A 25121-nucleotide genomic window follows, 5' to 3' on the forward strand; every position below is an offset into this window, starting at 1 on the left:
TATTGGTATCAAAGTCTGACATCTCCATGGGTTAGGACCGAGACAGGTGAGGCAGACCCTGTGTCTCCCCATTTGAAAGGCATCGGGAGACTGCCAGAGCATTCAGTGGGATCGCATCAAAAGAAAATGTCTGCCATGCCAGGAAGTAGTGATGGGACAGCCTTCCAAAAAAATAGCTATTCCACTAGAATTATGAAAGGCTTTTTCATCTCTCAATCACCTAATAAAGGCTTACAGCTTTTGGACAGAGAAGGGTGTCTTCTTCAGGGAAGTCTCTACACAAGCACCACTGAATGAACACTGGAGATTAAGAAGTGTGGGTGAAGGAGCCCTGGAAGAAGTGACAGTGGAAATTGGGCAATTGGCCATCTCATTAAACAACCTACCGTGCCAGTAAGAGCTGGCAGGTGAGGGCTGGCTGAGGCTGAATGCCACAGCATCAGGACGAAGGTCAGGAGACTAATCCTCTCCAGTTTAGGGCAGTTCAGACTGCGCGAACACGTTGCGTTGCTTTTGCCCAAATGATGCATCTAATCAACAGCTTTAATTAAAAGCAGTTACACTTCATCAGACGGGCAATTTACCATTCAACGCAGAAACCGATTTCAGAATGCAGCAATTTTTAATAAGAATTTAAAGGCCGGGATTGTGAAGCTGCCAGATGAGCGAGGGGCATCGTCTGTAGCAAAAGTTAACTGACAAGTGTGGTCTTGAAGAGTGAAACTAGATGAATGCTTAGCCTGCAAATTTCAAAGTCAAGCACGTAAATAAAATGTAGGCCGGTTGTCAGGCGGTGCTAACCCCTTCTAACTCCCGCTCCCTTTAACCAGAGTCAGTCAACCCCACTGAAGAGACAGCAGGACAGCAGTTCAGAGAACTAAACAGATTTTAGGCAGCTAAGTTGGAAAGCATTTCTTGCATTCATCTTCCAAGCCCTGTATAGACATTTATAGAGTGTAGATGAAGTGAGAGCTGGAAGGGGGGAAGCATTTGTGCCAGTACTGGAACTTTTCAAGTGGTTTTGCAAGCATCTCTCCCCCTTGAAGTCTTGATATAAAATCCAAGTTATTGTGCAAGCCTTCAAGCTCCAAGTTAAAAAGTCCAATTAATCCTGGTGTATGTTTATAGGGACATAATAAATGGTGACAGAGTTCTCTGCCCCCCCATGTTGGGTAGATTATACAGCCCCATTACTTTAGTAGAAGTTTACCAGAGTCAGGCTGTTTCTTTCTACAACACCCCTGCGAGGCTGAGAAGTATTATTCCAACTTTACAGATGCAGACTGTAGGCAAAGAAACATTAAGGGACGGATCCTGTTCCATCGCTTAAATGTCCAAGTCGAACTTCATCATCTAAGTCTGATCTACTCCACCCTGCTCCAGTTTCTGGGTTTGTCTTAAAAGGTCAAGAGTAAGGTGCGTTACAGAAGTAATGGTTTTCAGGGACTCAAGCAAGGTGGAAGAACACCATTCCTAGACACCCGGATACCCTAGGACCTGGCCCTAAGTTACTGGAAGTCTACGGAAGAGCAGGAGACTGGAACCAAGTTCTCCCAGTTTTCACATTCGTGTTTTAACCATTGGACATTAACCACTTCTTCACAAGAGGCTGGCTCTCAAGACAGAGGAAATCTTTCCTGGCCGGCAAATCTGCGTAATGCTTGATGAGTCAGAAATCCAAGGTCTCTAGGCCCCTTAAATCAAGCTAATTTTTTGCAATTTCTCAGTGGGTCTAATAAAACGGTATCATTTCTGAACTAAGAGTTCTGGATTTTTGCATTTCTTTAAATCAAGATAAGCAGTGGAGAGAGGGAATGCTTGTTGCCCATGCCAATGGGGAACGAGCAAGGGGACTCACGCTCCAACCAGCCTGTTTCGAGCATTTGTTTCCGAGTTCAATGGCTGCAAGTTTGAATTCAAGACCAGCAGAATATTTGTGAGGAGCCCAGGTAGGTCTCCCCCCATCCAACCCTCCTCTCTGGGCTCAGAGAAGGGAACAGGATGTCAGAAGACTTTGTAAAACTTAGCTACCTTCAGAAGGAAAAAAACCTGAACACCCAAAAACCCAAATGCAAAATATTTATCTTGGCAAAATACCCAAATTGCCTGCATGTCAGGCATCAAAAGTGGAGACCAGGGACAGATTAAAGAAAAAACAGTATCTGAATGCTGCAGTGAACCAGACAGGGGCAATGTACTAGTAGTACACTTGGCGAGGAACCGCCGGTTCTTGGTTTCTCCATCCCCTCCTCTCTTCATCCAGCCAGCCGTGTACTGTATGAAACACTTACAGATCAAGTGTGCGTGACTCCAGCAGCTGCCTTCAGCCCTTTCTGCCACCACGCTGCGATGATACCCCCTGACAGGCTAGAAGAGCTTTCCCTGAAGCTATCTTTTGCATCCTGGATCTCTGCACTGGCTGGCAGGCACGCAGATCTTTGCTGCTGCCCTATAACCCGAGGCTCCCACCTTAACTCAACCCTTGGAGCAAGCAGCATTTTTGTGAGCGGGTTTCTTGCTGTCCCCTATTCTTGCCTCTCTCCATACAGCAATTACAGCGAGAGGCCACAGGGATGGAAGTGCAGAGCAATATCAGAGTTGGCAGGGGAGATAAAGGAAACAGCTAATGCAATGATGGATTTGCACAAGTGTGTTAAACTCAGGCAAAAGGAAGACAGATCTGTAGATCAGATAGGCAACTAACAGCCAACACAACAAGCGCCCGCAGGCTGCCTTCAGAAGCTGAAGTCTGTCCTTTCACTTCAACTCAAAAGCAATCAAATTTGAGCATCAGCCCTAAACACCATTACATGCAGGGGAAGAAAGGCCTGCAGATAAGTAACCATAAATTTAGAGCCCAGTTTCCAGATACAGGCACCTTAGGATTCTGGATTTGGGCGATTAAAAATTGATATTTAGTCACCCGCGTGCTCTGTTGGATACTCAGTGGTCCATGTGGCTACTTTAAGATAGCTGAGCCTGAAAGCTGGATGTGGAAACTCTGGGGTGCAAAGATAGGAAGGGACTTGCTAAGGGAACCCCAGAAGGCAACTGAGACTCAAGAATAGTGCCCAGGCTTCCTGACGCTCATCTTTTTTAATTTCATACATTTGTATTACACGATGTTTTTCTGAGTCACTCAACTCAAGAAGTCCCCAAGGAACATGTGAATTCCTACTGCCAGATATCAAGGGCACTTGTGAAACATAGCAACGTGGACGTAATAGGAAGGTCAACGAGAATTGCCTCATTTTAGTCGAGTTTATTATAAAGGAATGAAACCTAGATATGTGAAAACACGAGAAGTGCCCATATGCTCCACAGCATTGAATCCAAAGTGGAAGACCATTACTTAATGCCATTCAGTGAGGAGGTCTGGACACCAAGCTCCACTAGGCCATAAACATCTATTATAATCACGGGTTCAGCCTGAGGTTATGGGAAAACTCATTCACTGTAAATGCCGTATTCAAACAAATGTAGCCCAGTCATTTGGGAAGTAAAAATCAGTCAGCAAACTGGTATAGTAGATGATGTCTTACCATCTCATCCTGTGCAGGGTCATTATCAAAAATCTTCATCGGAGGGGGGAGTGGTGTGTGCGATTCTTCATCTGGTTCATCTTCTCCCCAACCTTTCTTGCTCTTCTGAAGGCAAGGCCAACATCATTAGACAAAAGGGAGGGAACAACTTTTTTTCCATACAAGCAGAGCCTAGTTATCTAGATTTCTGTTTAATCATAATACCATGGATGTTTTAACTTGGGGCTGGAGGGTGGTAGGGGGAGCGGTATGAATAAGACTGCTTGTCCTGGTGGAGAAGATACGGGAAGTTGCACGGAACAATTTTTTGCTATTAGAAGATATTAGTTGTGATGTATAAGAGGAAAAAAATTTACAAATGTCAAGATAATTTGTTAAATTATATAATAACATTTTAGTCCACCAAAAGGGATTTAAAGTCTCCATATCTGTCTTATTGCCTAACGACAAGCTCTTTTTCCATCTCTAAAAGTTATTGGTTACATTGAATTATTTTAAGTCTCCTGTTTTCCCACACATTCAAGTTATGCAACCTCTATTTTCCATTCAGCTTATCTGACAAGGACCATCATTAAAAAAAAGAAAGAAAGGGGGTAGGTCTTGTAAGGAATGTGCCCAGAGGGCAATTATGGTCATTACTACTACACATGGTTAGCATATTTAATAGCTATATAAATCTTTACAGCTTAAAAATAAGCATTTTCCTTTTATTTTAAAATGCGTAAGTCATAAGTTTCAGCATGAATTGATAACTGCTGCTCAGGAATGACTACTGTACATTCGAATTTGGAATCTCTCATTGAATATGTAAAACTGCAGAGGTTACCACCCAACATCCGGTGGCACAACATTTCCTACCTCTTAAAGCTAGGGCTGTGTTCTTTTTAGCCCAGCTGGTATCAGACCCAAGGTCCTAGGATGCTATCTGTGTGATCCATATAATTAGGTTTTGGTTTGGCACTTGATTGGGTATCCCCAAAGGAAGTGGTACCTGAATCTCTTCTGTTATATTGTAGTTTCCCTTGAAGATAAAATGGATATCCACCACCGGCCCCAGGCTACTTGGTCTCAAGCTGGAATTATGCAAAGAATGTGCCAGAGATCAGTCTCACCCAGGATAAAAAGTTACCACCTACCTCATCTGCACTGTCCCCTTGAGGCGTGGTCTCGTCTCCCGTCTTCGGGGAGCCCAGGTCAAAGCTCTTCCTGCCATCTCGGACCTTCTTCTGTTTTTTGATGTTACTCTCCGCCTTCCCGCTGTTCAGCCGACGCACGGGGCTTGTCAGCCATTTCTTGAGTGTGTTGGTTGACCGCTTTGGGCCCGGAGAGCTTTGGATTGAGTTGAGGGATGGCTGAGGCTGCAAATTGGCCACCGAGTCAGACTTGCCTCCATTTTCATTAGATGAGACCGAATATCCATCTGAAGGAAACAGAAGAAAGCAGATGACCCTATCGCCTGCTGGCTTTCTAGGACCTGCCCCAGTGATTAGGGCACGCTGTGTTACAGTGTGTACAGAAAGGCATTAACAAAACAAAGGATGATAAATTGCTGATGAGAACAACTGCTGAAAGAACAGGACTGACACGTTCAACAATGCACGGCATAGCAGAAGCCACTGGACTGCATACCAGAGAAAGAGGGCTGTATTTAAAATGGCTTATTTTTTAAGAGATGCTAAATACTTCTCATTCCCTTCCCTATTACTTACCGACTCAAGTTGGGTTTCAGCTCAAAGTTTCTCAGGCTTTGAGGTGGGGCACAGAAATCACGACAGCAACTGAATTACTGCACAGCTCTGACACCCATCAGCACCCCATCAGATGCTAATGCCTACGTATTTCTCACCAGCATCCAGACTCCTAAGTTACTGTTTGTCAGAACACTTATTCCACTTCTGTAGGGTACTTCAAATAACCTCGCTTGCAATCATCTCCCAGGCCCCTGAAAGCAACTTGTCAAGCAATTTCACACCTTGTCTAGTGCTGATGCACCATAAAAAGGAATAAATAATTAAAAAACATGTTTTAAAATATTCAAACCAAAAAGCACCACCCCAGAAAACAGAAAGACTTCTTAAATTCAGAAGCTGAAGTTTTGCTTGGCATTCACAAAGCCCATGAAATTTAGGAGGGGGGGGCTACACAGTTACAGTGGTCTGTGCATATTAAAAAGAGCTCCAGCTCTACCGCTTTGTCCAAGCAGTGGACAAAACAAAAATGCCGGGCTCAAGGAGCGTAGTGATAACTAAAAAAAGGATTGGTTAAGTCCTCTTTAGGAATAGCTGGCCTGGACTGACATTTGTGAGTCTCTAGCAGAGATATGTCCCTTCCCTCGCCAACAAGAACAACTAGTGACTACAGGCGTTTGATTTCACGGACAGCTAATATTCAGATATGCTGATTGAAGTGCCTGTTAAGAGGCACGTAGGAGTTGGACACCCAAACACCGGAGCTGAAGTCACTATGAACCTCCACGAATCTTGACCAGCGTTTCAGAACCTCCTCCCTCGATGCAAAGTAAAAAGTCTGGTGCAGGCGTGTACTAACCATAAACTGGATACCATTAGAAATAATAAGTAACACATGGGGCAGAAGGGCTTTTCACCAAGAGAATGGGCAGCTATATTTTAAAGGATGCTTAGTTTTAGAAGTCAAATGAAGTTAATTGCCCTATTTGAAGATTGAAGGATTGTGTCAAAAGTCCCTACTGACTATAGTGGGATATTTGTTCAAGTAAAGGGCTTAAGAAACCGGCCTCTTTGATTTTTAAAATAATAGATTCAGACTAAATCTCTTTTGGTAGTAATTTTTTTCCAACGGATAGCCTCTGCCCCAAGTCAAACCAAATAATTTATTGCACACACAGGGCAAGCATTAAGTTTAATTCCACATATTTTTCAACATTTAAGTAGTATTAAGTGGACAAAGTTAAACTGAAGCTTCTGAAACATTAGGCGTCATAGTGTACTTCCACTGGAAACAGAAGGAACTGCAGGCAGTCCTTGACTTGCAACGTTTCGAGTTACAACGTTTTGCACTTACAACGTTTCTAAACTGACACCCTGGTTCAACTTTCTGAGGTCCGTTTTGCCTTTACAACGCTTGATCCAATACGATGCCACACCAGCAAACAAGTTCGCTGCATCATCCATCTCCCTGGAGAACGTCTGTCCAAACGTCCTTGAACACTTTCTTTAAAAAAGCAGACGAGACTGCAGAAAAACCTGCAGCCAAGACCCCTGAGAAGACTGCAGCCAAGAGCCCTTCAGAAAGTCCAACTAAGAGCCCTTCAAAAAGTCCAGCAAAGTCACCTCAAAGAAGTCCTTCCCAATCAATATGATTGCTATTTACAATATAAATACATCAATGTAGCTATATTACTCATCTATAATTGACTGAGTACAAAATTCTGGGGTATTTTTGGTGAAAATAGGGTACTGGGCCTGGGCTCAGGAACCAATCCCCCATTTATAACATTGTTTCTCATAGAAAATTGGTTCCGAGTTACAACGTTTCGACTTAAGACGTGGTTTTCAGGAACCGATTGCGTCGTAAGTCCGAGGACTGCCTGTAGTTGAAAGTGGCCAGCTAACTGATTGACCTTTGAAAATGTACTATTCCCTGGGTATTTTGACCACTACATTTTAACCAGCTCTCTAAGACCAAAGCATCTGCCATATTTGTGAAAATGGCTGGTTTCAGTCAGTTACCACGGATATCATTTTTAGTTTATTTTGTTCACAGAAACAGTATTAAAGACCAACTGGTATGAGATAGCCTAGTCACTGAAAATGGCTCCATTTTCTGTGCTGCCTGACAGCATTCAGACACTTGCATTCACAGCCCTCACTGGTTTCTTTGCAAGCCAAGTTTCATTAGCAACATTCAAGGTTGTGAGAACGGTAACCTTGCACTTTTGAGCGATATGTAGTGCAAGCTCCCTTCCTCCCTAGCTTAGCTCGCACTTGCTGCACTTTACCGGTGAAATGCAAGCTTTCCACAGCTCTTGGCTCAAAGTATTCTTGCTGTTGAAGTGCTGCCCTTCGAAACAGAAGAGCTGTCTTTCCGGGCAAGTCTCTTAGCACCAAGCTGCTACCAGAGCAGCAAGAATGGCTTTTATGTACATGAGTGGAAGGCATCACGCCGACAAACCTAAGAGTGGATTGTCCTGTATTTCATGTACAGTACAACTAGGGCACAGGAGTATCTCCTTTTGCAGAGGAATGCAGGTTTCAAAGGTGGCATATTCCCCTGAAATGGAGGAGGAAGAGAGGAAAACTCTAGTCTTGCAGATCTGTTTTGATTTGTGTTTATAGTCAAACATGCACTTTTCACTTTAGTTAGATCACGGGTTTTCAGCCTCGTTAGATTATGGCACCCCTCAGAAAATGCCAGTTCTAATGGAACAATTCTTCTGTTGCAAAAAAACCCAAAAATACCCTCAGAAAGGCCACAGCAGGTCAAAGTGTTTTTAACACTATGAATTTTTATTTGAAATCTCTGGGTTTATTTTGTGAATCATACACACCCAGCAATGGTAATGTGCGGCACACTGCAGCACCCTTGATAGGGTCTTAAGGCACCCTCGGGTGCTGCAGCAGCCTAGTTGACAGTCACTGCGTTAGACAATCACAGAATCCAAATGCCCAGGTAACGCCAGCCAAAGAAGTATACACAGAGGCTTGAAACTAGCTCATACCCTCTTGAATTCACTATAGTAAGAAGTTGGCATTAATTCATCAGAACAAAGCTCTGATGGGAGGGACCCTAAATGATGAACTGAGAAATGGAACGAGTCGTGTCCACTTCTGCAGGGATGCATCACATTTTACAGGACATTACTGTTCTCATGTACTTCACCCTACATGTGAGGACATCCTTCCAGGACAGGCAACATATTAGTTCTCCAGGACTAATATACTAGCAAGATGAGATTAGAAAAAAAAGGAAAGCTTGTCAGGAAAATACTTCTGGCGAGATACATTATGCTGCAGTGATCTCCATTACCTCAAACTTTTCCCTTGTTCTTCTCACTTGCGACTCTAACCCTTATCCCCATCTTTTGCATGGCAATTTGCACCATTTTCCACGCACATGTAATCATTAGCCATACTGCTGCCACTGCCAAGGCAGGGTACCTATTAGTGCCCAATTTGGCACCTGTTTTTGTGATGTGCCAAACCAATTCCTGGGTAGAACCAGGCTTCTAAACAGCCAGTGGATGGTAACTTCACTCTTACTGACTGGTGATGTGGTGGGCAAAGATTTTTGAGTGATATCTTTTATTGGACCAACTGCATGGTTGGGATGAAGTTAGACAAGCATCAGATCTGTGATGCAGTTGACAGTTCACAGAGCACCTAAAGCAGGGCTGGACAAAGTCTGGCCCGCGGGCTGGCACCCAGTGTTCCCTCTAAGATGTAGCGATCTGTGATTAAGTGTCCCACGCCGGCCCCACTGTCTCTGCCCCGGGCCCTGAGCCACGCTCTGGAGGCAGCGCTCAAAGTTTCTGGGAAGCCGCAGCCCAGCTCCTCTCCAGAAAGGTCCTTGGTGCCGAGGGCTGCTGCCCCCCAGCCACAGCCGGCAGCGGAGCTCCCCCTCCCCAACCTGCATCCCCCCAAAGCCTAGTGAGAAAGAAAGAAACTTATCTGCCTGTGGCTATGATCCTGGCTGGGAGTGCGCGGGTATCTGTGTGCCCGCCTCTCCTGCAGCAGCCTGTGGCCAGGTTGGGGTGGGTGCATGGCATTAAAATCTTACTGCATGGCAAGACTTTTTATTGTGCATGGCCGCACATGTGCGCAGCTTAGAGGGAACCTTGGCCAGCAGTGGACTCCATTTCCCAGCAGCCCCTGCCAATATGGCTGGGGCCAGTCTCCATGGAGAACCCAGCCCCACCTGTGCTGTGATAGCACAAGGCTGGGGTTGCCATGGAGACCAACCCCAGCCACGCTGGCAGGGTGTGCAGCAGGGCGCTGCTCTGAAGTCGCTGGGATCTTGTGGTGGGGCAGGTTGGTCTGGGGCCAGGGCAAACCCATGATTTGCCCCGGCTCAGGATCAGGCTGTCACCTCTGCAAGGAGCCGGGGCAGAGCCGTGATCTGCTGCCTGCATGCCCCTTCCCAGAGCGTGCAGGCTGCAGATCACAGCTCTGCCCTGACCCTGGACCAAGCTGCGCCCACCACAAGATCCCAGTGGCTCCAGAATAGCTCCTTGCCCTGCTGCGCACCCTGCCAGCGTGGCTGGGGCCAGTCGCCATGGCAATTTCATCTGCCAAGGGTAAAGCATCCCTTCCAAACACTGAAGGACAGATAGGGTTTAGGGATAGTTCTGTTCGGTCTTCCTCACTTTAGGACAGCTTCCTAGGAACTTCCATGGCTTCCTTCTTGTGATAGGTTTAACAGCTACAGTGTTCAGCACCTTAGTATTGTCCTGCATCCATACAAGCAGAAAAACATTCCTAATCCCACTTAGGAAAAAACATAGTTAAATTCAAAGCTCGTCAACATTTGCCTTCTGCCAGACCAGATGTCACTAGCACACAATTTATGTAAGTAGTGCTGAGCACACAATTTGTATCTTGACCAGACCACCACTGACCTATGGGCTTGCCCTATGCCAGAAGCCTGGCTTACTGAATAGCAGGCAGAAACATGCTTTTCAATAGGCATGTGTTGGCTATCTTTGGCAACGCACTGAAATTCAGACCCTGAAAAGTATTAAACGAAAGAGGACAGATTTGCCTCTAATTTCTTCTATTCCCAGAAGTACCAGCATGATGAGCTATGCAAGCCCAATCCTACTGAAGCAGATGGAAACAATTTGCTAAAGAAAAAGCAGGGAGCAGCATGGGAAGGGCAGAGTCATGTTTCCTGTTAATTCAGGAATTTCCCATTATCCATAAAGACGGGCAGACCAGAACTGCTGGCCATGCCCTGAGAGCAGACTGCAGGTTTGTCAAGATCTTTGGGAACAGCTGCAGCATAAGCTGGTCTCATGTTCCCCCAAGTATAACATAACTACTGTGCTGGGAGACAAGCGTTTAGAAATGTATCTGTGAACCAAACTGTGCGCATTGGGTTTTGCAGATATTATGCCTGAACTTCATTCCCTGGCCAAGCCAGTCACTCAGAGGAGAGGAGTGTCACTAAAACACCTCTACATAAACCTTCAAGAAACATGTGGCTTGGCAGCACAGCTGCAAGAGACATTCACAATCCAGTTTAAAAGCCTTGACATTTGTGCTACCAGTTGCATGAACCCTGGTCACTTTAAACAAAAAGCTAAATAAACATCTGCAAAATTTAAAGGCATGTTTACTTGGAAACAGTCCACTTGAGCGCAAGTTGGAGGGGAAAAATAATCATACAGTAGTTTATTAATGCCAAATACTGTACATCCAGTCCCAGTAACATCCAGAACAGAGCAAATGGTTACTGGAGCTCAGTATAAGTCATTTTAAATGTCTCCATCACCTCCGCCATGCACTGGAAGAATGCAAGATGATATTGTTACACAGTGGACATGTCTACATGTGCAATTAAAGTAGATCAATAAACTCTGGCACTTAGTGCTGAGTTTATTACTCCTGGGCACACTGTTAGAACGTGCACCCAGGACTGCAGCACATAAAGCCAGGTTGGAGCAATCCCAGCTGGCAGAGGGTCCGGGGGTCAGCCTGCCAGCCTGGGGCTGCTCCTGCCAAGCTCAATGTGCTGTGGAGGGGCTGGCTGGGGCACAGGGGTGCTCCTGTGTGGGGCTAGCCAGAAGGCAGCCCCCACACTGAAGCATCCTCCTGCTCCAGCCACATGTGCTACACATGCTCTGCTGCAGAGTTATTTACTCTGCAGCAGAATAGAACTTGTATTTACAAGTACTACCCTCCTGTGGAATAAGTTAGTTTCCTGTGGCCTAATAGGAGTGCATGTGTAGACACGAGACATTTACTGTAAAGCCAATTAGTCGATTCCACAGTAAACATCTAGGATAGATGTGCCCAGTTAGTATCATCTCATTCCAAGTCCTGCAGACAGAAGAAACCCCAATGAATCAGACTTTTAAGGACAACTCAAGAAAGAGTCCTGCAGTATTTTCTTTCTTTCTTTCTTTCTTTCTTTCTAGTTTAGTGGCTTATGGATGGATGAAATGTTTTAGACCAGGGGAACAGTATCTTAATGGGAAGTTTAATCAGTGAACCTTGTCCGACTGTCTGAACTCAAGCAATTCTGGATGCGTCTACACGTGCCATTAGGGGGCAGCAATAAATGGCAAAGATTATTGCTCTGCAATTTGTTGTTCCTGGGAAGCTCCTGGGCACACATCTGCCTGTGCACCTGAACCGCAGCACATTGAGCTGGGTCGCTGCAGTCTGTTTTTACAAATTCTACCCTGCTGCGGAGTTTATTAGTTTCCCGTGGCCCAATAGGGCCACACGTGTAGACGCTAAGACATTTACTGTGGAGCTAATTAGGCAACTCCACAGTAAGAGTCTTGTGCAGACATGCTCACCACTGAGTAATATTTTACAGTCCAAGCCATCCAGTGAAGTCAATGGAATTATTCATGAGGATAATCTTCTTACTCAAATAGGTTGTCATTAAAATGCAATCTCATGGGATCTTTTGGGTGTGTTGGAAGCTGCGTTCAGAAGCTTTCGTGGGTGCCTATATGTTTGGTGCCCAAATCAGATTCCTAAGCTTTGGGATTTGGGGAGAGTGAAATCCATATCCCGATTTTATGGCTGGACCTGAATAGGCTTTGCCAAGCATTCAGGAGAGAAGAACATGGCGACAGTCCAGCACGATGCTGGGAAGGAAACTAACAATCAATTATTTACACTGATGCTAATTAACGCAGCCACCTGACAGAGAGCACATTTCCAATCACTGCTATCACAAAAGGCTCCAGGAACACAAGAGAACTCAACAACATTTCAACCTCTCATGTAGGACAGGGATAAAGAACAATTAGAGCACAAATCTTTTATGCCTGCAGTAACACTAAACTTTTACAATACAACGTTAAACCATGAAACCTGGAATGTGCCATGTACATTTCCTTGTATCGCTTTCATTAGGGTCAAAACGTTTCAGCACAATGAAGTACATTTCCCAAACAAACCCTGGCTACACTATTGCTTAAAAGGAAGTCAGGAGAAATTCCCCGGTACCTGACTTCAGAAGAATCAACAAAGACAAGCTCAAGCTACATAATTCATTTTCAAGGGCAGATTTTGCACATATCCTGTGAAGTCTGGGGACATGGATAGATCCAAAGGGGTTGGCTTGATTCCATCTCTGCTGAAAATGAGGTGGTAGTTGACAAGTGAATTTACATTTTGGAGTCTCACTGAAACCCCAACTTCTCCCCTCCAGCAATACTCAAGAGGTATGAACTAAAACTGCCAGGAAACGGTTGTATTTACATGGGTGAGATTAGGCACAAAGAAACAGTAGTTTGCAGAGTTGGTCTGAAACCAGGCAGGAGGCAGGGTAGATTTGCATCTTAATGAATTAGTTTATAGAGTGATATATATAGCACAATTTTTCAAGAGCTGGAGCTGTGAAAGGGCAGGAGATTATTTATCCCAAGATTCAAAATGACAAAGTTATATAGAATCCATTCATCGAATACACGTTCGTGTATTTGATTCTAGCACAGTGCCCAAACGGATATCCAGTAACACACACTGCTTAAAAGCTCAGAGGCAGAAGTGTCTGGCAAAGAGGAATTTTTCAGGCTTCTGAATTATAGGAGATTCAAATTTGACTTTCCGGTTTAGCGATGAATGTGCAAACGAGTCGAGTTCCAAAATTAACAGAAAATAGAAAGAGACTAAAAATCACACTAGGTATTTAAAAACTTAATAGTCTCAAAATTGCACTATGTATTTAAAAACTTAATAGCCTCTTTAGTGAATAACTTGGAATGAGCAAGAAACCAGGCTTATTCAATTCAGATGGATGTTTGGAAGCAGATACCCCACCTAGGTTGCCTAAGTCAGTAAAAGGGTTTTTGGGGTTTGTTTGGGGTTTTTTTTAAAACCCGCATTTTGTAGAGATTTCTCGAAAGCAGAGGGCGCCCCTAAGAGCTTATTTAGAAGACAGCACATAAAGGAAAGGGTCATTTGTCTCCCTGAGGTTCAGGAACATGCATCTTTCTGGTCATGCTTTCCAAACACAAAAGTAGGCCCCAGGCAAAATGGAAAGTTCAGACGCTTCATACTGTCCCCACCTCTGAGAAGGAAGTAATGAATTAAAGCTGAGTGCCTGGCAACTTATTCTAATGATCCACATAACTCATGGCAACCTGAGGTTCGTTTCAGTTAAGCAAATTTATTTTTAGGTGATGATCGCTCAGACAAGGAGTTCCCCACAAGGATCTGGGAACGATGACATCTCACACTGGGTCTCCGCTCTGCCCGTCAGAGGGCAAGCTCCTGTTTGCTGTCTGGAGGTCAGGTATAAGTTTGGCGCAACTTCAGGAAAGTTTCGAAGGCATACAGCCATTCAAAACAACCTGAGGCAGAATCCATCTAAGTTATGTGGGTTTCTGGGAGTGGCAGAGTTTAGATCGGGCAGGAGCGAACACAACACAGCCTCCCTTGCGGGGGCTGCAAATCTTACATCGGGTTCTGCCCTTTTTAAACCAAGCTTTTGTTCTGCTATGGGTATAGACCAGTTTCTGATCGAGCACTTCTACCGGTAGAAGTGCAATATCTGTAGCTGGCCAGAGATGGAGCTTTAAAAACCAAAATAAAACTGAAAGCCTGGGGAGCCAGCTTTAAAGAAGCCTGCAGCCTTCTGGGAGCGCAAATGAGGTATTGCAACCTGCGGGAATACGGCAAACGAGTGCCGTGGTTGCGGAAGGAGAGGCAGCAGCAGAAGGGAGCATAAGGGAGGTTGTGGAAGGAGAGGCGGCCGCTGAGCAACAGACCCCCCCCATGAATTCAGACATTGCATTGCTGCTGTTCTGCAAGAAACAGTCAATTTACTTTGGCAAGTGAAGTGTTCAGGGCAGTTAGTTTCTCTTACGCTCGGCATACCACGCGGGTAAGCCACTTTTGTAGGCAACCTTTCTTTTTCCGAGAGGGGCAGGGGGGAAATCTTAATGCCCAAGCATCTGGAGGATGGGAAATAGGCTGCAGCATCTAAAGCTATGCTAAGTATTTCCATGCTCTTGCAGCAGAAAGCTACAGCGGTTTGAGACCCGACCTAATGGAACAAAGGATCGGCGCGCAGCTGCCCACGGTCAGGCAAGCTCGTCGCACTCCCGATCACCAGTCAGCGGCCCTCGCACGTCCAACAGAACGGGCCGGCGAGAATGGCGGCTTTAGCGACGAGTAGTTGCTCTATTTGTCTCGCCTGCCTTCTTGACAAGCTAGCGCTGCTTTGACAGGCCGATCAGCCACCTGGCTTTTGTTATAGAGGGGCTCAGCCCTTGGCAAGCGTCTCAGTAGCACGGCACAGGGAAAAAGGGTTTCATTAAGTGATTCACTGTGCGAGGTACGCCGCAGACTCAAGTCTAATGGATGAAGTGCAATGGGGTGGGTGCCACACCCAGTAGGCTCTCCCCGAGACCATAAGGAAATCGTCCCTTCTTTCCCCAACGCGTCCAACAGCACTTTCCTTAAGCAAAGGACAACAGGTGGCTTCTCTGCGCTATGGGACATGTTCCTTTCCCTTTAGAAGAAGTTCCTACTAAATAAGCACACGTGAAAGAGGTCATGTACTTGTTAGCAACTGGCCCACACGATGCACAAGCTGCGGCCTTCCTCGTGTTCATCGGCTCCCCCAGAAACCTACCCTGCACCCCCCCAAAAAGCAGACAAAACCGAAAACCCATCGAAAACACATACTGAGATGACAGTCTGAAGCAGCTCAGACCAAAGCTGGAACAAGCACAACACAGCTGGCAAGAACTTGGATAGAAGTATTTCCCCCCAGAAAGCAACACAGCTGGCTAGCAGTTTTCTGGAGAAAGAGAAACTTTAAATACTACTTTGTAAAATCTATTTTTTTTTTTCTAAGTACAAACCAATATTTATGCCAAGGCAGCTGAGCAATTCTTTGAAATGATTTTAAGCACCAGGACTCTTTCAGGTTCACAAAGCGCTCCTTTTCCATGAAAAGGATGGAGCAATCCTGGAGGCTGCACAGGAAGGGGAATACTGCTATTCCCTGTGAAACTCCCCAGACCCCAATTTTGAATTTTTTTTCTTTAGATCCATATTTGGCAAGAGATTTTTGAAGGCTTAATACAAAACCAGCTCTCATGAAGCCTCCGCAGAAACTTGATGTTGGAAAGTAACCCAGGGAATAAAAGAGAAATGTTAATTGTGTGTGCGAAGCAATGTCTACAAAGGGGAAGCACTAATAAAACCAGGGATTAGCAATTACAAGTAGGCTTTTGTGGCTTTAAGCATTTTATGGCACCTTATGTTAAGGCACCCAGTGCAGAATCAAACCCAGCGTGTTTTTTGCTTTGATCTAGCTATTTTGTCACTCTCTGCTATGCATGTCAGCGTATGAGAGCCCAAGGAATACCCTCTATCAGCCCGGTGGTAGGCACAAAACCAAAATTTATTACACATGTTTTCCGAGCAGCTGTTAACACAACACAAGCCTTATTCTTTTAGAGAACATCAAGGGTCAGCTTCATTCAGCAGCTCCCAAATTGAACTACTGTATGAACTTTTCCACATGTCATGAAAAGATTCCTCGGCGGGCTGACATCACTGCTGAAGCCAACACCGCCTTATGCCTCCACTTGTAGTTCCCAGAACAACCTCAGAGAAGTCATATAAATGTCCTGATTTATTTACAGCTTCTTACCTCAAAAGGAAACTGAGGACGTGCCTGCAACCAATTCCTAGTAGAAATAACTGAAGCTCTAATCAGATCCGGACTGGGGACCAAAAATAGAAGATTTGCAAATAAATTTTTTGCAAAAAAGGCTTTTGGGTGTGGGAAGAAAAATCATTTTGAGAGCGGTTCCAAGGCCTTCCAGGCAGATGCATGGTTTACAAGCATGCATTGAAACCAAATGAAGCAAGTCTCCAATATTTAGCAGCTGCCGTTCAGCCACGTGGAACTCTCCTCTGATGTTCGGAAGCTATGAAGAACTCAGGGCAAAGACTAACTTTTTTAAATCTTTGGTCTGAGCAACGCCGAATACACTGCTCTTCACGTGATTGTATTAAGCCGTGGCAGGAGAACGTGGGTGTCTAGTGAAGTCCATCCCCGAGAAAAGGTCAGGAGAAGCCTCATATTAGCAAAAACACCGGTTGCAGCATGCACAATGGAAATGCATGCAACATTTGTTCGTTTTCCTCCTCCATTCACTCTTAAATTATTCAAGGCCCAACAGCCCCCGAAGAGAGAAGGATAGAATAAAAATAAGTCACAAAAAGTCCTGGGGCTACAGTGAGCATCACATAACCGACCATACTAATGAGTTTAGAGATGTTTGATGCTAAGCATTGCCGAAGTCGCACTGAATGCTCCCGCGCCTATGCTTCCAGTGGCAGCTTCCTCTACCCCTGGACTTCTAGAGCAACTTCAAAGGAAGATACAAGTTTATAGCAGAGATGCCAATTAGATGGGCTAAGAGAAGGAATGAATGAAGTGTATACAGCAAGGGCGGGCAATTATTTCGGGTGGAGGGCCGCTTACTGAGTTTTGGCAAGCCATCAAGGGCAGATAAATATTAATTTTCTAAATTTTTTAGGGGCCCTGCAGGCTGGCAGGCCGCATCCAGCCCATGGGCCATATTTTGCCCACACCGGTATACAGTGATCACAAAGATAATAAACACTGGTAATTCTTATATTTGACTTTTGGAAAGTTAGAGGGAGAATGGCTAGTGAGCTTGGAGGGCTTTAAATATATCCCCAAAAGCTGCTAGTTACATTTGCTAAAGGTTTCACTCAATGCAGCGAGCCTTTTTAGGGAATTTGTACCATCACCCAATAGCCCCAAATAGTGACAAGAAGAACTCAGTATCCCTGACCCGTCATTCTGTGTTCATTAGCGCTCCATAAAGGGAGTCTGGGGAACCAGCATCCGAAAAAACAAAACAAGAAGGACCTGCAAGACGCTCCAAAACTGCAATGCCAGATTTGTGAAAAGGCAGCAAGAAGAAAGATTTCTCATTTCTGCCCCCGTCTCAGAAGTTGGCTGGGTAGGAGAAAGTCTCTGGTGCATGCTGCCAAGCTCCTGCCCTTTGACAGTCACGTTAATGAACTGATTTAACAAGTGACCTTTCTGAAGTCAGACTTCAGGCCAATCCTGTTGATTCCGATTTCTACTGGGCTACTACAGTCCCTTGGCAGCTTTCAAAACCCAAAGCACCTATGCACACGCTCCTTTTCAGCTGTGTCAGAAAGGCTACTGTTTCACTTCCTTTAGTACGTCACGTTACTTGGCATCTTTGGTGCCTCGTGGATTAAATCAAATGACATGTTATACCCCACAACATTGGCAAGAAGGAGCCACCAACCTCAAAATAACTTTAAAAAGTGAAGAAAAGGTGCTTTATCAAATAGTTACTCAACTTGAAAACCAAATTTAAAAATAAAATCTGGGCAGAGTCATTGTTGCTACTTGCAAGGTGGCCTGGTCTGACCACAGGCACTCTCAGATTTCATTACAAACTCTTACTATTTTGCTGACATCATAGCTCAGTGCTGAAGTCTAGATAATTAACTTAGCTGATCTGCAGGAGTACATCTGGCAGTAATACTACACCGAAGTTGCAGAACACAGCTAGTGGCTTGAACAGCAGATAGGAAGCCAGAGCTTAACTGCTAAAGTCCACTTTGCCATCGATTGTCATCTTGGCCATCAGTCAACGAGTACTGCACCCCCAGAGAAGCTGACCTCACTTGAAATAAGGTGACTTGAATTAACATTTGAGAATCCTTTCAGATGACTGAACCTCAAGGATGAAAACACAGAAGACAGGAAAGGTGCCCGAGTCGATGCACTTCAATTATAAGCCTTTCTATCAGCTTTTATACAAAAAGCATCTAGCCAGTTGAGTACATCAAGTGAAAATACATCTGGATTTCTCATTAACATACATTACAATCAGTAATGAAGGGACATCTTAAATCAGAGTCCTTAGGCCATAAAATGCTAATTGCACGATGCTAAAACTGGCTCACAGAAATACACATATTATACCCCCTACAGGAATAATTAGCATCATCTTTTCAAAACATTCCCAAAAGAGTATTTGTTCAGTGTGTGCGGTTAAGTTATGCCAAGTGGCCCCACACTTTTAGAGGGCCTTACAGCACTGTTTGGTGGCACTGTACTGCTGTGGCCACGTTGTCATAGGTGGCCACAGCATAGATCTGCGTTTAAGTTACGGGAACTGCCAATGCTTCATGCCTCGAGAAGGGAGAAGGAATTCACAGTGCCAGTTGAACGCACTGTTTCACCAGCCTTACTCATGATGCTCTGTACTGCACGAGCCTGTAAACCTGAAGAAAGTGTCTAGCAATTAGAGCAAAAGGCTGGGGTGGCAGAAAGCTTGGCTTCTCATGCTCACTTCACCACTGACTGCCTGCATGAACTCAGGGAAATCACTTTGGGCACATTTGGCTCAGTCTTTAATATGGACATTGGACATATTACTCCAGGTTGGGCGTACCTACAAGGCTTTAACTCTGAAAAACCCTTTTTTGTGACGTCTGGTGCTGAAAGCAGGGGAGCAGGACACACTGTCACCATCACAGCAAAATATTGTAGCCAGCCTGGATAAAACGCAGTCCCACCAAAATACTGCGAAAGTCCTGGAGGCGTATCTCCAGATGTGCTACCACTGCGCACTGCAGGCCCCAGTTCTGTTACACGCTAAACCAGCATGGAGAAGAGATGCTTAAGAAAACAGGCCTGGAAGGGAGCTGCCGATTCCCCAAGTCCAGTGCCCAGCTATCATAGGCAACCACATCCTAATCCATTTAACAAAAAATTAAATGGACTCTTCTGTTGGCCAACCAGAAATATTTGATCAAAAAATGCAGTAAAAGGGTCTTAGGTTCTCACATCCTTTGAAACTGTTCATGAAACTTAAGCACCAAAAATCTACTGTTTTGAGAGCAGTGCATTGTGTCCGAAACCGTATGTTAGTGTTGGGTTTTGGAGAGCTGAATATGCTTAGTGTTCATGGTAGGTTTCTTACCAATCTGCTTCAGTGTTGTAGTCAGATATTCAGCATGAAACCACTTGGTACACATCACCCCGAGATGCATGACAAGGGAAATGAAGGCAGTACTTATTGGCTTTCCCTTGGGCCCACGGAGAGGGGAGCACACTGCAAATTTAAACACCGTTATGATTACCAGTTTCAGTTCCAGTGCTTGTTTTGTCAGGATTCAATAAGGACATTTTGATGCGCCAAAACTAAATGCACATGGCGGTCCAGAATGTGCACAAACAAGCTTAGTGGCCCATCACGCTGTAGGAAGAGGATGATGGCCAGGTTTTGTAATGGGAGAGCCGTAGACTTGATAGCAAGGCCAAAGCGTTGGTTAGACTCACAAGGGAGAGGCACGTACTTCACATCACTGAAACTTGTCACCCACAGCTGGGGTGAACCAACACGCTCCCAGAATAAGGCCGACACAACTAATTCCAGCCAAACAGAAACAAGTGCACATCCAAAGAATAAATACGGTTGCTTGCTGTACAGAAAAAAATTAGCGTTCTTCAAATACAGGAGGAAGAGTCTCATCGGCATATCTTAGTAAGAGCTCTCTTCACCCTGGCCCCTTTACTTCTTTACCTCTTTTCACCCCTGATTAAAGACTCAAGATTTGCAAGCTGTCCTTAAAAAGAAATTGTAGTTTTCTCTCCCTATTTTACATCACACCAAACTATTTAGTTAAGAGGGCAGCATAGCAATGCAAGTGTTAGGTGGCAACTGGTATTGTTTAGCTGCATGCAGTGAAGTGCTTTTCTAATAGCCTAACTTCCAGCATTTCTTGATGTGAAATCTACTTCCACAGATTCTTGCAGCGTGCAAAGTCTTTAATTGACTAGTGAGTCAGAGCTTTTACCAATTCTTCACCTTTTGGTGAAAAAAGTGCCGTTTTGGTAAAAAAAAAGACCCCTCATACCAAACTGTATTGAAACTACAACTAAAATTAGAAGTGCAATGAAAAATTAAAGTATTTCAACCTGATCAAAATGCCTTGATGTTTCAGGAACTGAATGCTTTGTCGTTTGGATGCAAAAATAAAGAAAAAAAAATTGAAAAGTTAATGGATTATATAAAAGCCACAGGTTTCTAGACAGGCCAAACTTAAACATTTCAAAAGACTTAACGAACAATTTCTGTTGCTATTTGTTTTCAGTGGAAGTAGAGAATGTGTTCATTTAGATTTCACTTTAGTCTGAAATGGGGCACTTTTCAATGTGGCCATTTTTCCCATGACACAGAAAACGCCGTTCTTGCCCAGCTCTAAAGCGCAACCCCAGTGGTTCAGAGAGTGGCTGGTTTTCCCTGTGTGCCACCTCTTCTGAATGAATACCATTTCCTAAAATCCCAGATCATGCCCGGGCACGGCAGTCCCTTCCTGGTCCACCACGCTTCCAACCTGAGCTGGCTGCAAAACATCCCGGAGAGAGATGGCAGGGTTTGGGGGGCTGCCTCCTTTTCCATTACTTCTGTGGATTTAAGCTGTCTCCTATCTCATTAATATATTCTGCTGTATCGAAAAGCAAAAGTAGCTCTATCCTTCTGCCCTGCTCCTCCTAGATGTGCTCTGTATAATCTATACTATTTTTAGAGTTTTGTATAGTTTCAAGTGTCTCAGTGGAGACAGCTTCCTAGGGAAAGAAGTCCACCAGCTAGTAGAGCATGGAGCCCAATGCAATGTCAGGAAATTTTCCCTAGGTCTTTCAAAGCTTTTCTTCTTATTTAAGCATTCTTCATACAATACCCAGAGCTCTTCCACTCCAATCTTTGAATGATGGTAGAAAAGCAACACAATTCACTTACCGCACGTGCTGTACAGCTGTCCAGCGGAGGTATACTTATTGCAATTGTTTTGTGTCTCCCCCTTAAATCGAATTTTTCATCTCACTACAAGTCTCAAGATAAATACAATTTTATAGTTTTGCATAGCCTCTTGCAGCAAGTGGAAAGGTTTTAGAGTTGCCAGCATGAAAGCAAAATTCATGTCGTTTCTTATATTGTCATATAAACTCATGGAAGTTAAAAACAGTGCTGTTATCTGAATAAATAATATCAACATCACTCATTCAGCTACAGACAGAAAGGTGTCAAGCTAATCTTTATAAAAGCTCTTGTTCTCTTGCTTATGTGTACAATTTGAAAACTGGAAAAAAAATCTTTTCTGTATGCCCCCTTTCCCATGTCGTGAATGGTAAATCAATCCCTGGAGGGACGTGGGAAGTGGGGTCCCCCAAGGCTCTGTCCTTGGACCAGTGCTGTTTAATTTCTTCATCAGAGATTTGGATGAAGGTGTTGAAAGCACCCTGTCCAAATTCGCAGGTGACACTAAACTATGGGGCATAGTAAACACACTGGGGGGCAGGGAGCGAATCCAGGCAGATCTGGACAGGCTGGGGAAGTGGGCAGATCAGAGTAGGATGCAATTCAACAAGGATAAATGCAAGGTGCTGCACCTGGGGAGAGAGACTCTCCAACACCCCTATAGCCTGGGGGGACCGTTCTGAGCACCACAACAGCGGGACGAGATCTCGGAGTCCCAGCTGATGCAAAAATGACCATGAGCCGCCGGTGTGACGAGGCAATAAGCAAGGCTAACCGCACTCTCTCTTGCATCAGCAGGAGCATCACGAGCAGGTCCAGGGACGTGATAATTCCCCTCTACGCGGCACAGGTGAGGCCACAGGTGGAGTACTGCGTCCGGTTTTGGGTGCCGCATTTCAAGAGGGATGCGGACAACCTTGAGAGGGTTCAGAGAAGGGCTACTCGTATAGTTGAGGGCCTGCAGGTAAGACCCTATGAAGACAGACTGAAGGATCTGAATCTCTTCAGCCTCCGCAAGAGAAGGCTGAGAGGCGATCTTGCATGCCCCCTTTCCCATCAGCCTACAAACTCATCATGGGGGGTCAGCCGGGAATAGGGGACACTCTGTTTACCAGGGCGCCCCTCGGGGTTACCAGAAATAATGGCCACAGACTGAAGGAGAACAGATTTAGATTGGACATAAGGAAGAAATTCTTTACGGTGAGGGTTGCCAAAATATGGAACGGGCGTCCAAGGGAGGTGGTGCTTTCCCCTGCCCTGGAGGTGTTCAAGAGGAGCTTAGACAGGCGTCCAGCTGGGGCTCCCTAACCCCAGCGCTCTTTCCTGCCTGGAGCAGGGGGTCGGACCCGATGATCTACCACGTCCCTTCCGCCTCTAGAAATCTATGAATGCTACTGGGTTCAAAGCAGGAAGCCACAAGTTTAAGGAGGAGAGATAAGAAAAGCTGAAGGACCGGAAAGGTAGCTGGTGTGTAGAGTTATAATTAGATTTCTCTTTTGGCATATGTAATGGTTCCAGGTAATGAAGAGATTAGGAAGCATGGGTCTACTACTCCCAGTACAAGCACACCCAGTAGGCCTCAAGAGATGCAAGAAAAGACGTAAATTAAGCAGTAGGGTGTCCTTCCAAAGTACTCGGACTGGGAGTGGCAATGTGTTTCTTTTGCAATACTAGATACCAATGGAAGAAGAGGACACATCCTTGGCAGGGCAGTAAAAAGCAGCTTTGCATGGTGATCAAGATTAAGAAACATTTCACAATGACACCCGTCCGTGATTGTAACTACAACATGACAACACACGTTCCCCGCTCCCAAAGTCTTGGCCTAACTTTTAATGTTCCAGTTAAAAAGAAATCTCTTGCACAAGTACAATTTAACAATGCTTAAACCCAAATAATCATGTAAAGAGCTTACTGCTAGCTGCTTAGAGGAACTTATGCTGGCAAAACAGTCTCAGAAGCTGTACCTGATTTAATTATTCATCTTCTGAGACTAACTGAAAGAGACAGCGACACCTACAAAGTTTTCAAGTGAAAAGAAAAGGCACCCACACAGACTTTAAAGCTCCAGGTTTCTGTAAAGCATAATGAAAGCTAAGTGGAAAAAAAAAAAGGTAAGGCATGGCAGTGTTCATCTCACTGGAAATGCTGTGTATACAGCTTGGAGAACACACCATGCCCACACACCATGCCCAGATGGCTTTATTTCACTTGCAATATATATTGTATTAAAGCATGTGCTGGAGGAAAAAAAAATGGACCAGCCAGAAAAATTCTTGTTGCTGGGAATCCAATGAAAACCGCACAGCAGAAAGGACTGGGCAGTACTCCAGCGTGTGCAAGAGCCTGTCCAGGTAGCAGGATGGTAGTGCCCAGACTACAAACTTTCTAAAAAGCCACAAGCAGTAACACAGAGACAGACTTTCCCCAGGAAGCCTACTTGGAGAATTCAGCAGCTTCCTCATATTTGTCTTTCATGAAGCACCAAGGAACTCAACAAACTTGTTCGACACCCTTCGTCTTCGCTATTGTTTCTCCCTGCCACATTGATTTCAACAGATCCTATTTGGACAGGCATTCCATTATGTTTGACAGTGTGTGGCCGTGGCTCCGTTTTAAATAGAAAATAATATATTCAAGCCCGTAACATTTCCTAATATGAACATACTTCATTGCAGATCATGTAGCAGAAAGGTACTAATTTCCTTAACAATACTCTGCCTTTCTCGTTAATGCCTGCAACTTTCATCCAAGCCAGCACCTTCTAAAAAAGATCCTTTTCACAAGGACTTGCTTTTTACCTAATAAAGAGATAGCTGGTATTAATGCTGTTGACAGCACTTGCAGCTGAGCCAAATATCCCCAACTTCCAGCAAGGCTCAGCATTTCTGACCATTTAGTCAAGACCTTGGAGGAGACTGACAGCACAGACTTTACCATACAGAGTCACTACTTGTGAAGCCAAGAAAAGTTGACTTGATTAATCTTACGCTACATGTCTTCCACTAGTCTGAAAAATAATCAGAAATCCATAAAGGAGGAGAAAAAAAAAAAAGAGAGAGAAAAAGGAGGAAGGAGGCAGTACAGCCAGACAGAGAAATAGAAGGGGAGAAGAAAAATTAGGCTAGTGAAAAGGAGAGACAAAGGACAGGGATTTTCAATTACAGTTTTCCTAAAGGCGGATGGGAAACACTGGGCCTCCTATTTTCCTTATATAATATACTGAAGTGGGAAGGCTTGACATTCAGTTAAGCTTCTTATCTTCTGCAATTAAAAAAAAAAACGTTCAGAGCTGGCATACATGAGCACGCAGCTATTCATATTCAGGCATTGACTGCTGAAGAAAAGGAAGGGGAGCATGCTCTTTATTTCAACTTTGCATAATACCGATTCAAATCAATCTGTCTTGTGCCCGGTCACCTTCCAATAAAGAATAACTATACAAAAAACATTTTATTTCCATTAAGGGTGGTGTAGTACCATTACTTCATTAAGCGCGGCTCTACTTAAATTTAAATATTGTACTACAACAGGTTGCTCATTTGTATTCTAGATTA

At 44.6% G+C, this 25121-nt stretch overlaps 1 protein-coding gene across 2 annotated transcripts in view; it reads right to left on the reverse strand.

Moving 5' to 3' along the window:
- KALRN (kalirin, RhoGEF kinase) overlaps positions 1-25121 on the reverse strand; it is a 721807-nt gene that overhangs the window by 96346 nt on the left and 600340 nt on the right. For both annotated transcript variants that reach the window (XM_019522566.1, XM_019522565.1), the window contains 2 exons: positions 4679-4962; positions 3543-3647 (listed from right to left, as the gene is read on the reverse strand). In XM_019522566.1, the coding sequence (XP_019378111.1) occupies positions 3543-3647; positions 4679-4962 (389 nt within the window). The remainder of the gene's footprint in view (positions 1-3542; positions 3648-4678; positions 4963-25121) is intronic.

The sequence above is a fragment of the Gavialis gangeticus genome, unplaced genomic scaffold, assembly GCF_001723915.1.
Source record: "Gavialis gangeticus isolate Ggan-Ray unplaced genomic scaffold, GavGan_comp1, whole genome shotgun sequence".
NCBI lineage: Eukaryota > Metazoa > Chordata > Crocodylia > Gavialidae > Gavialis > Gavialis gangeticus.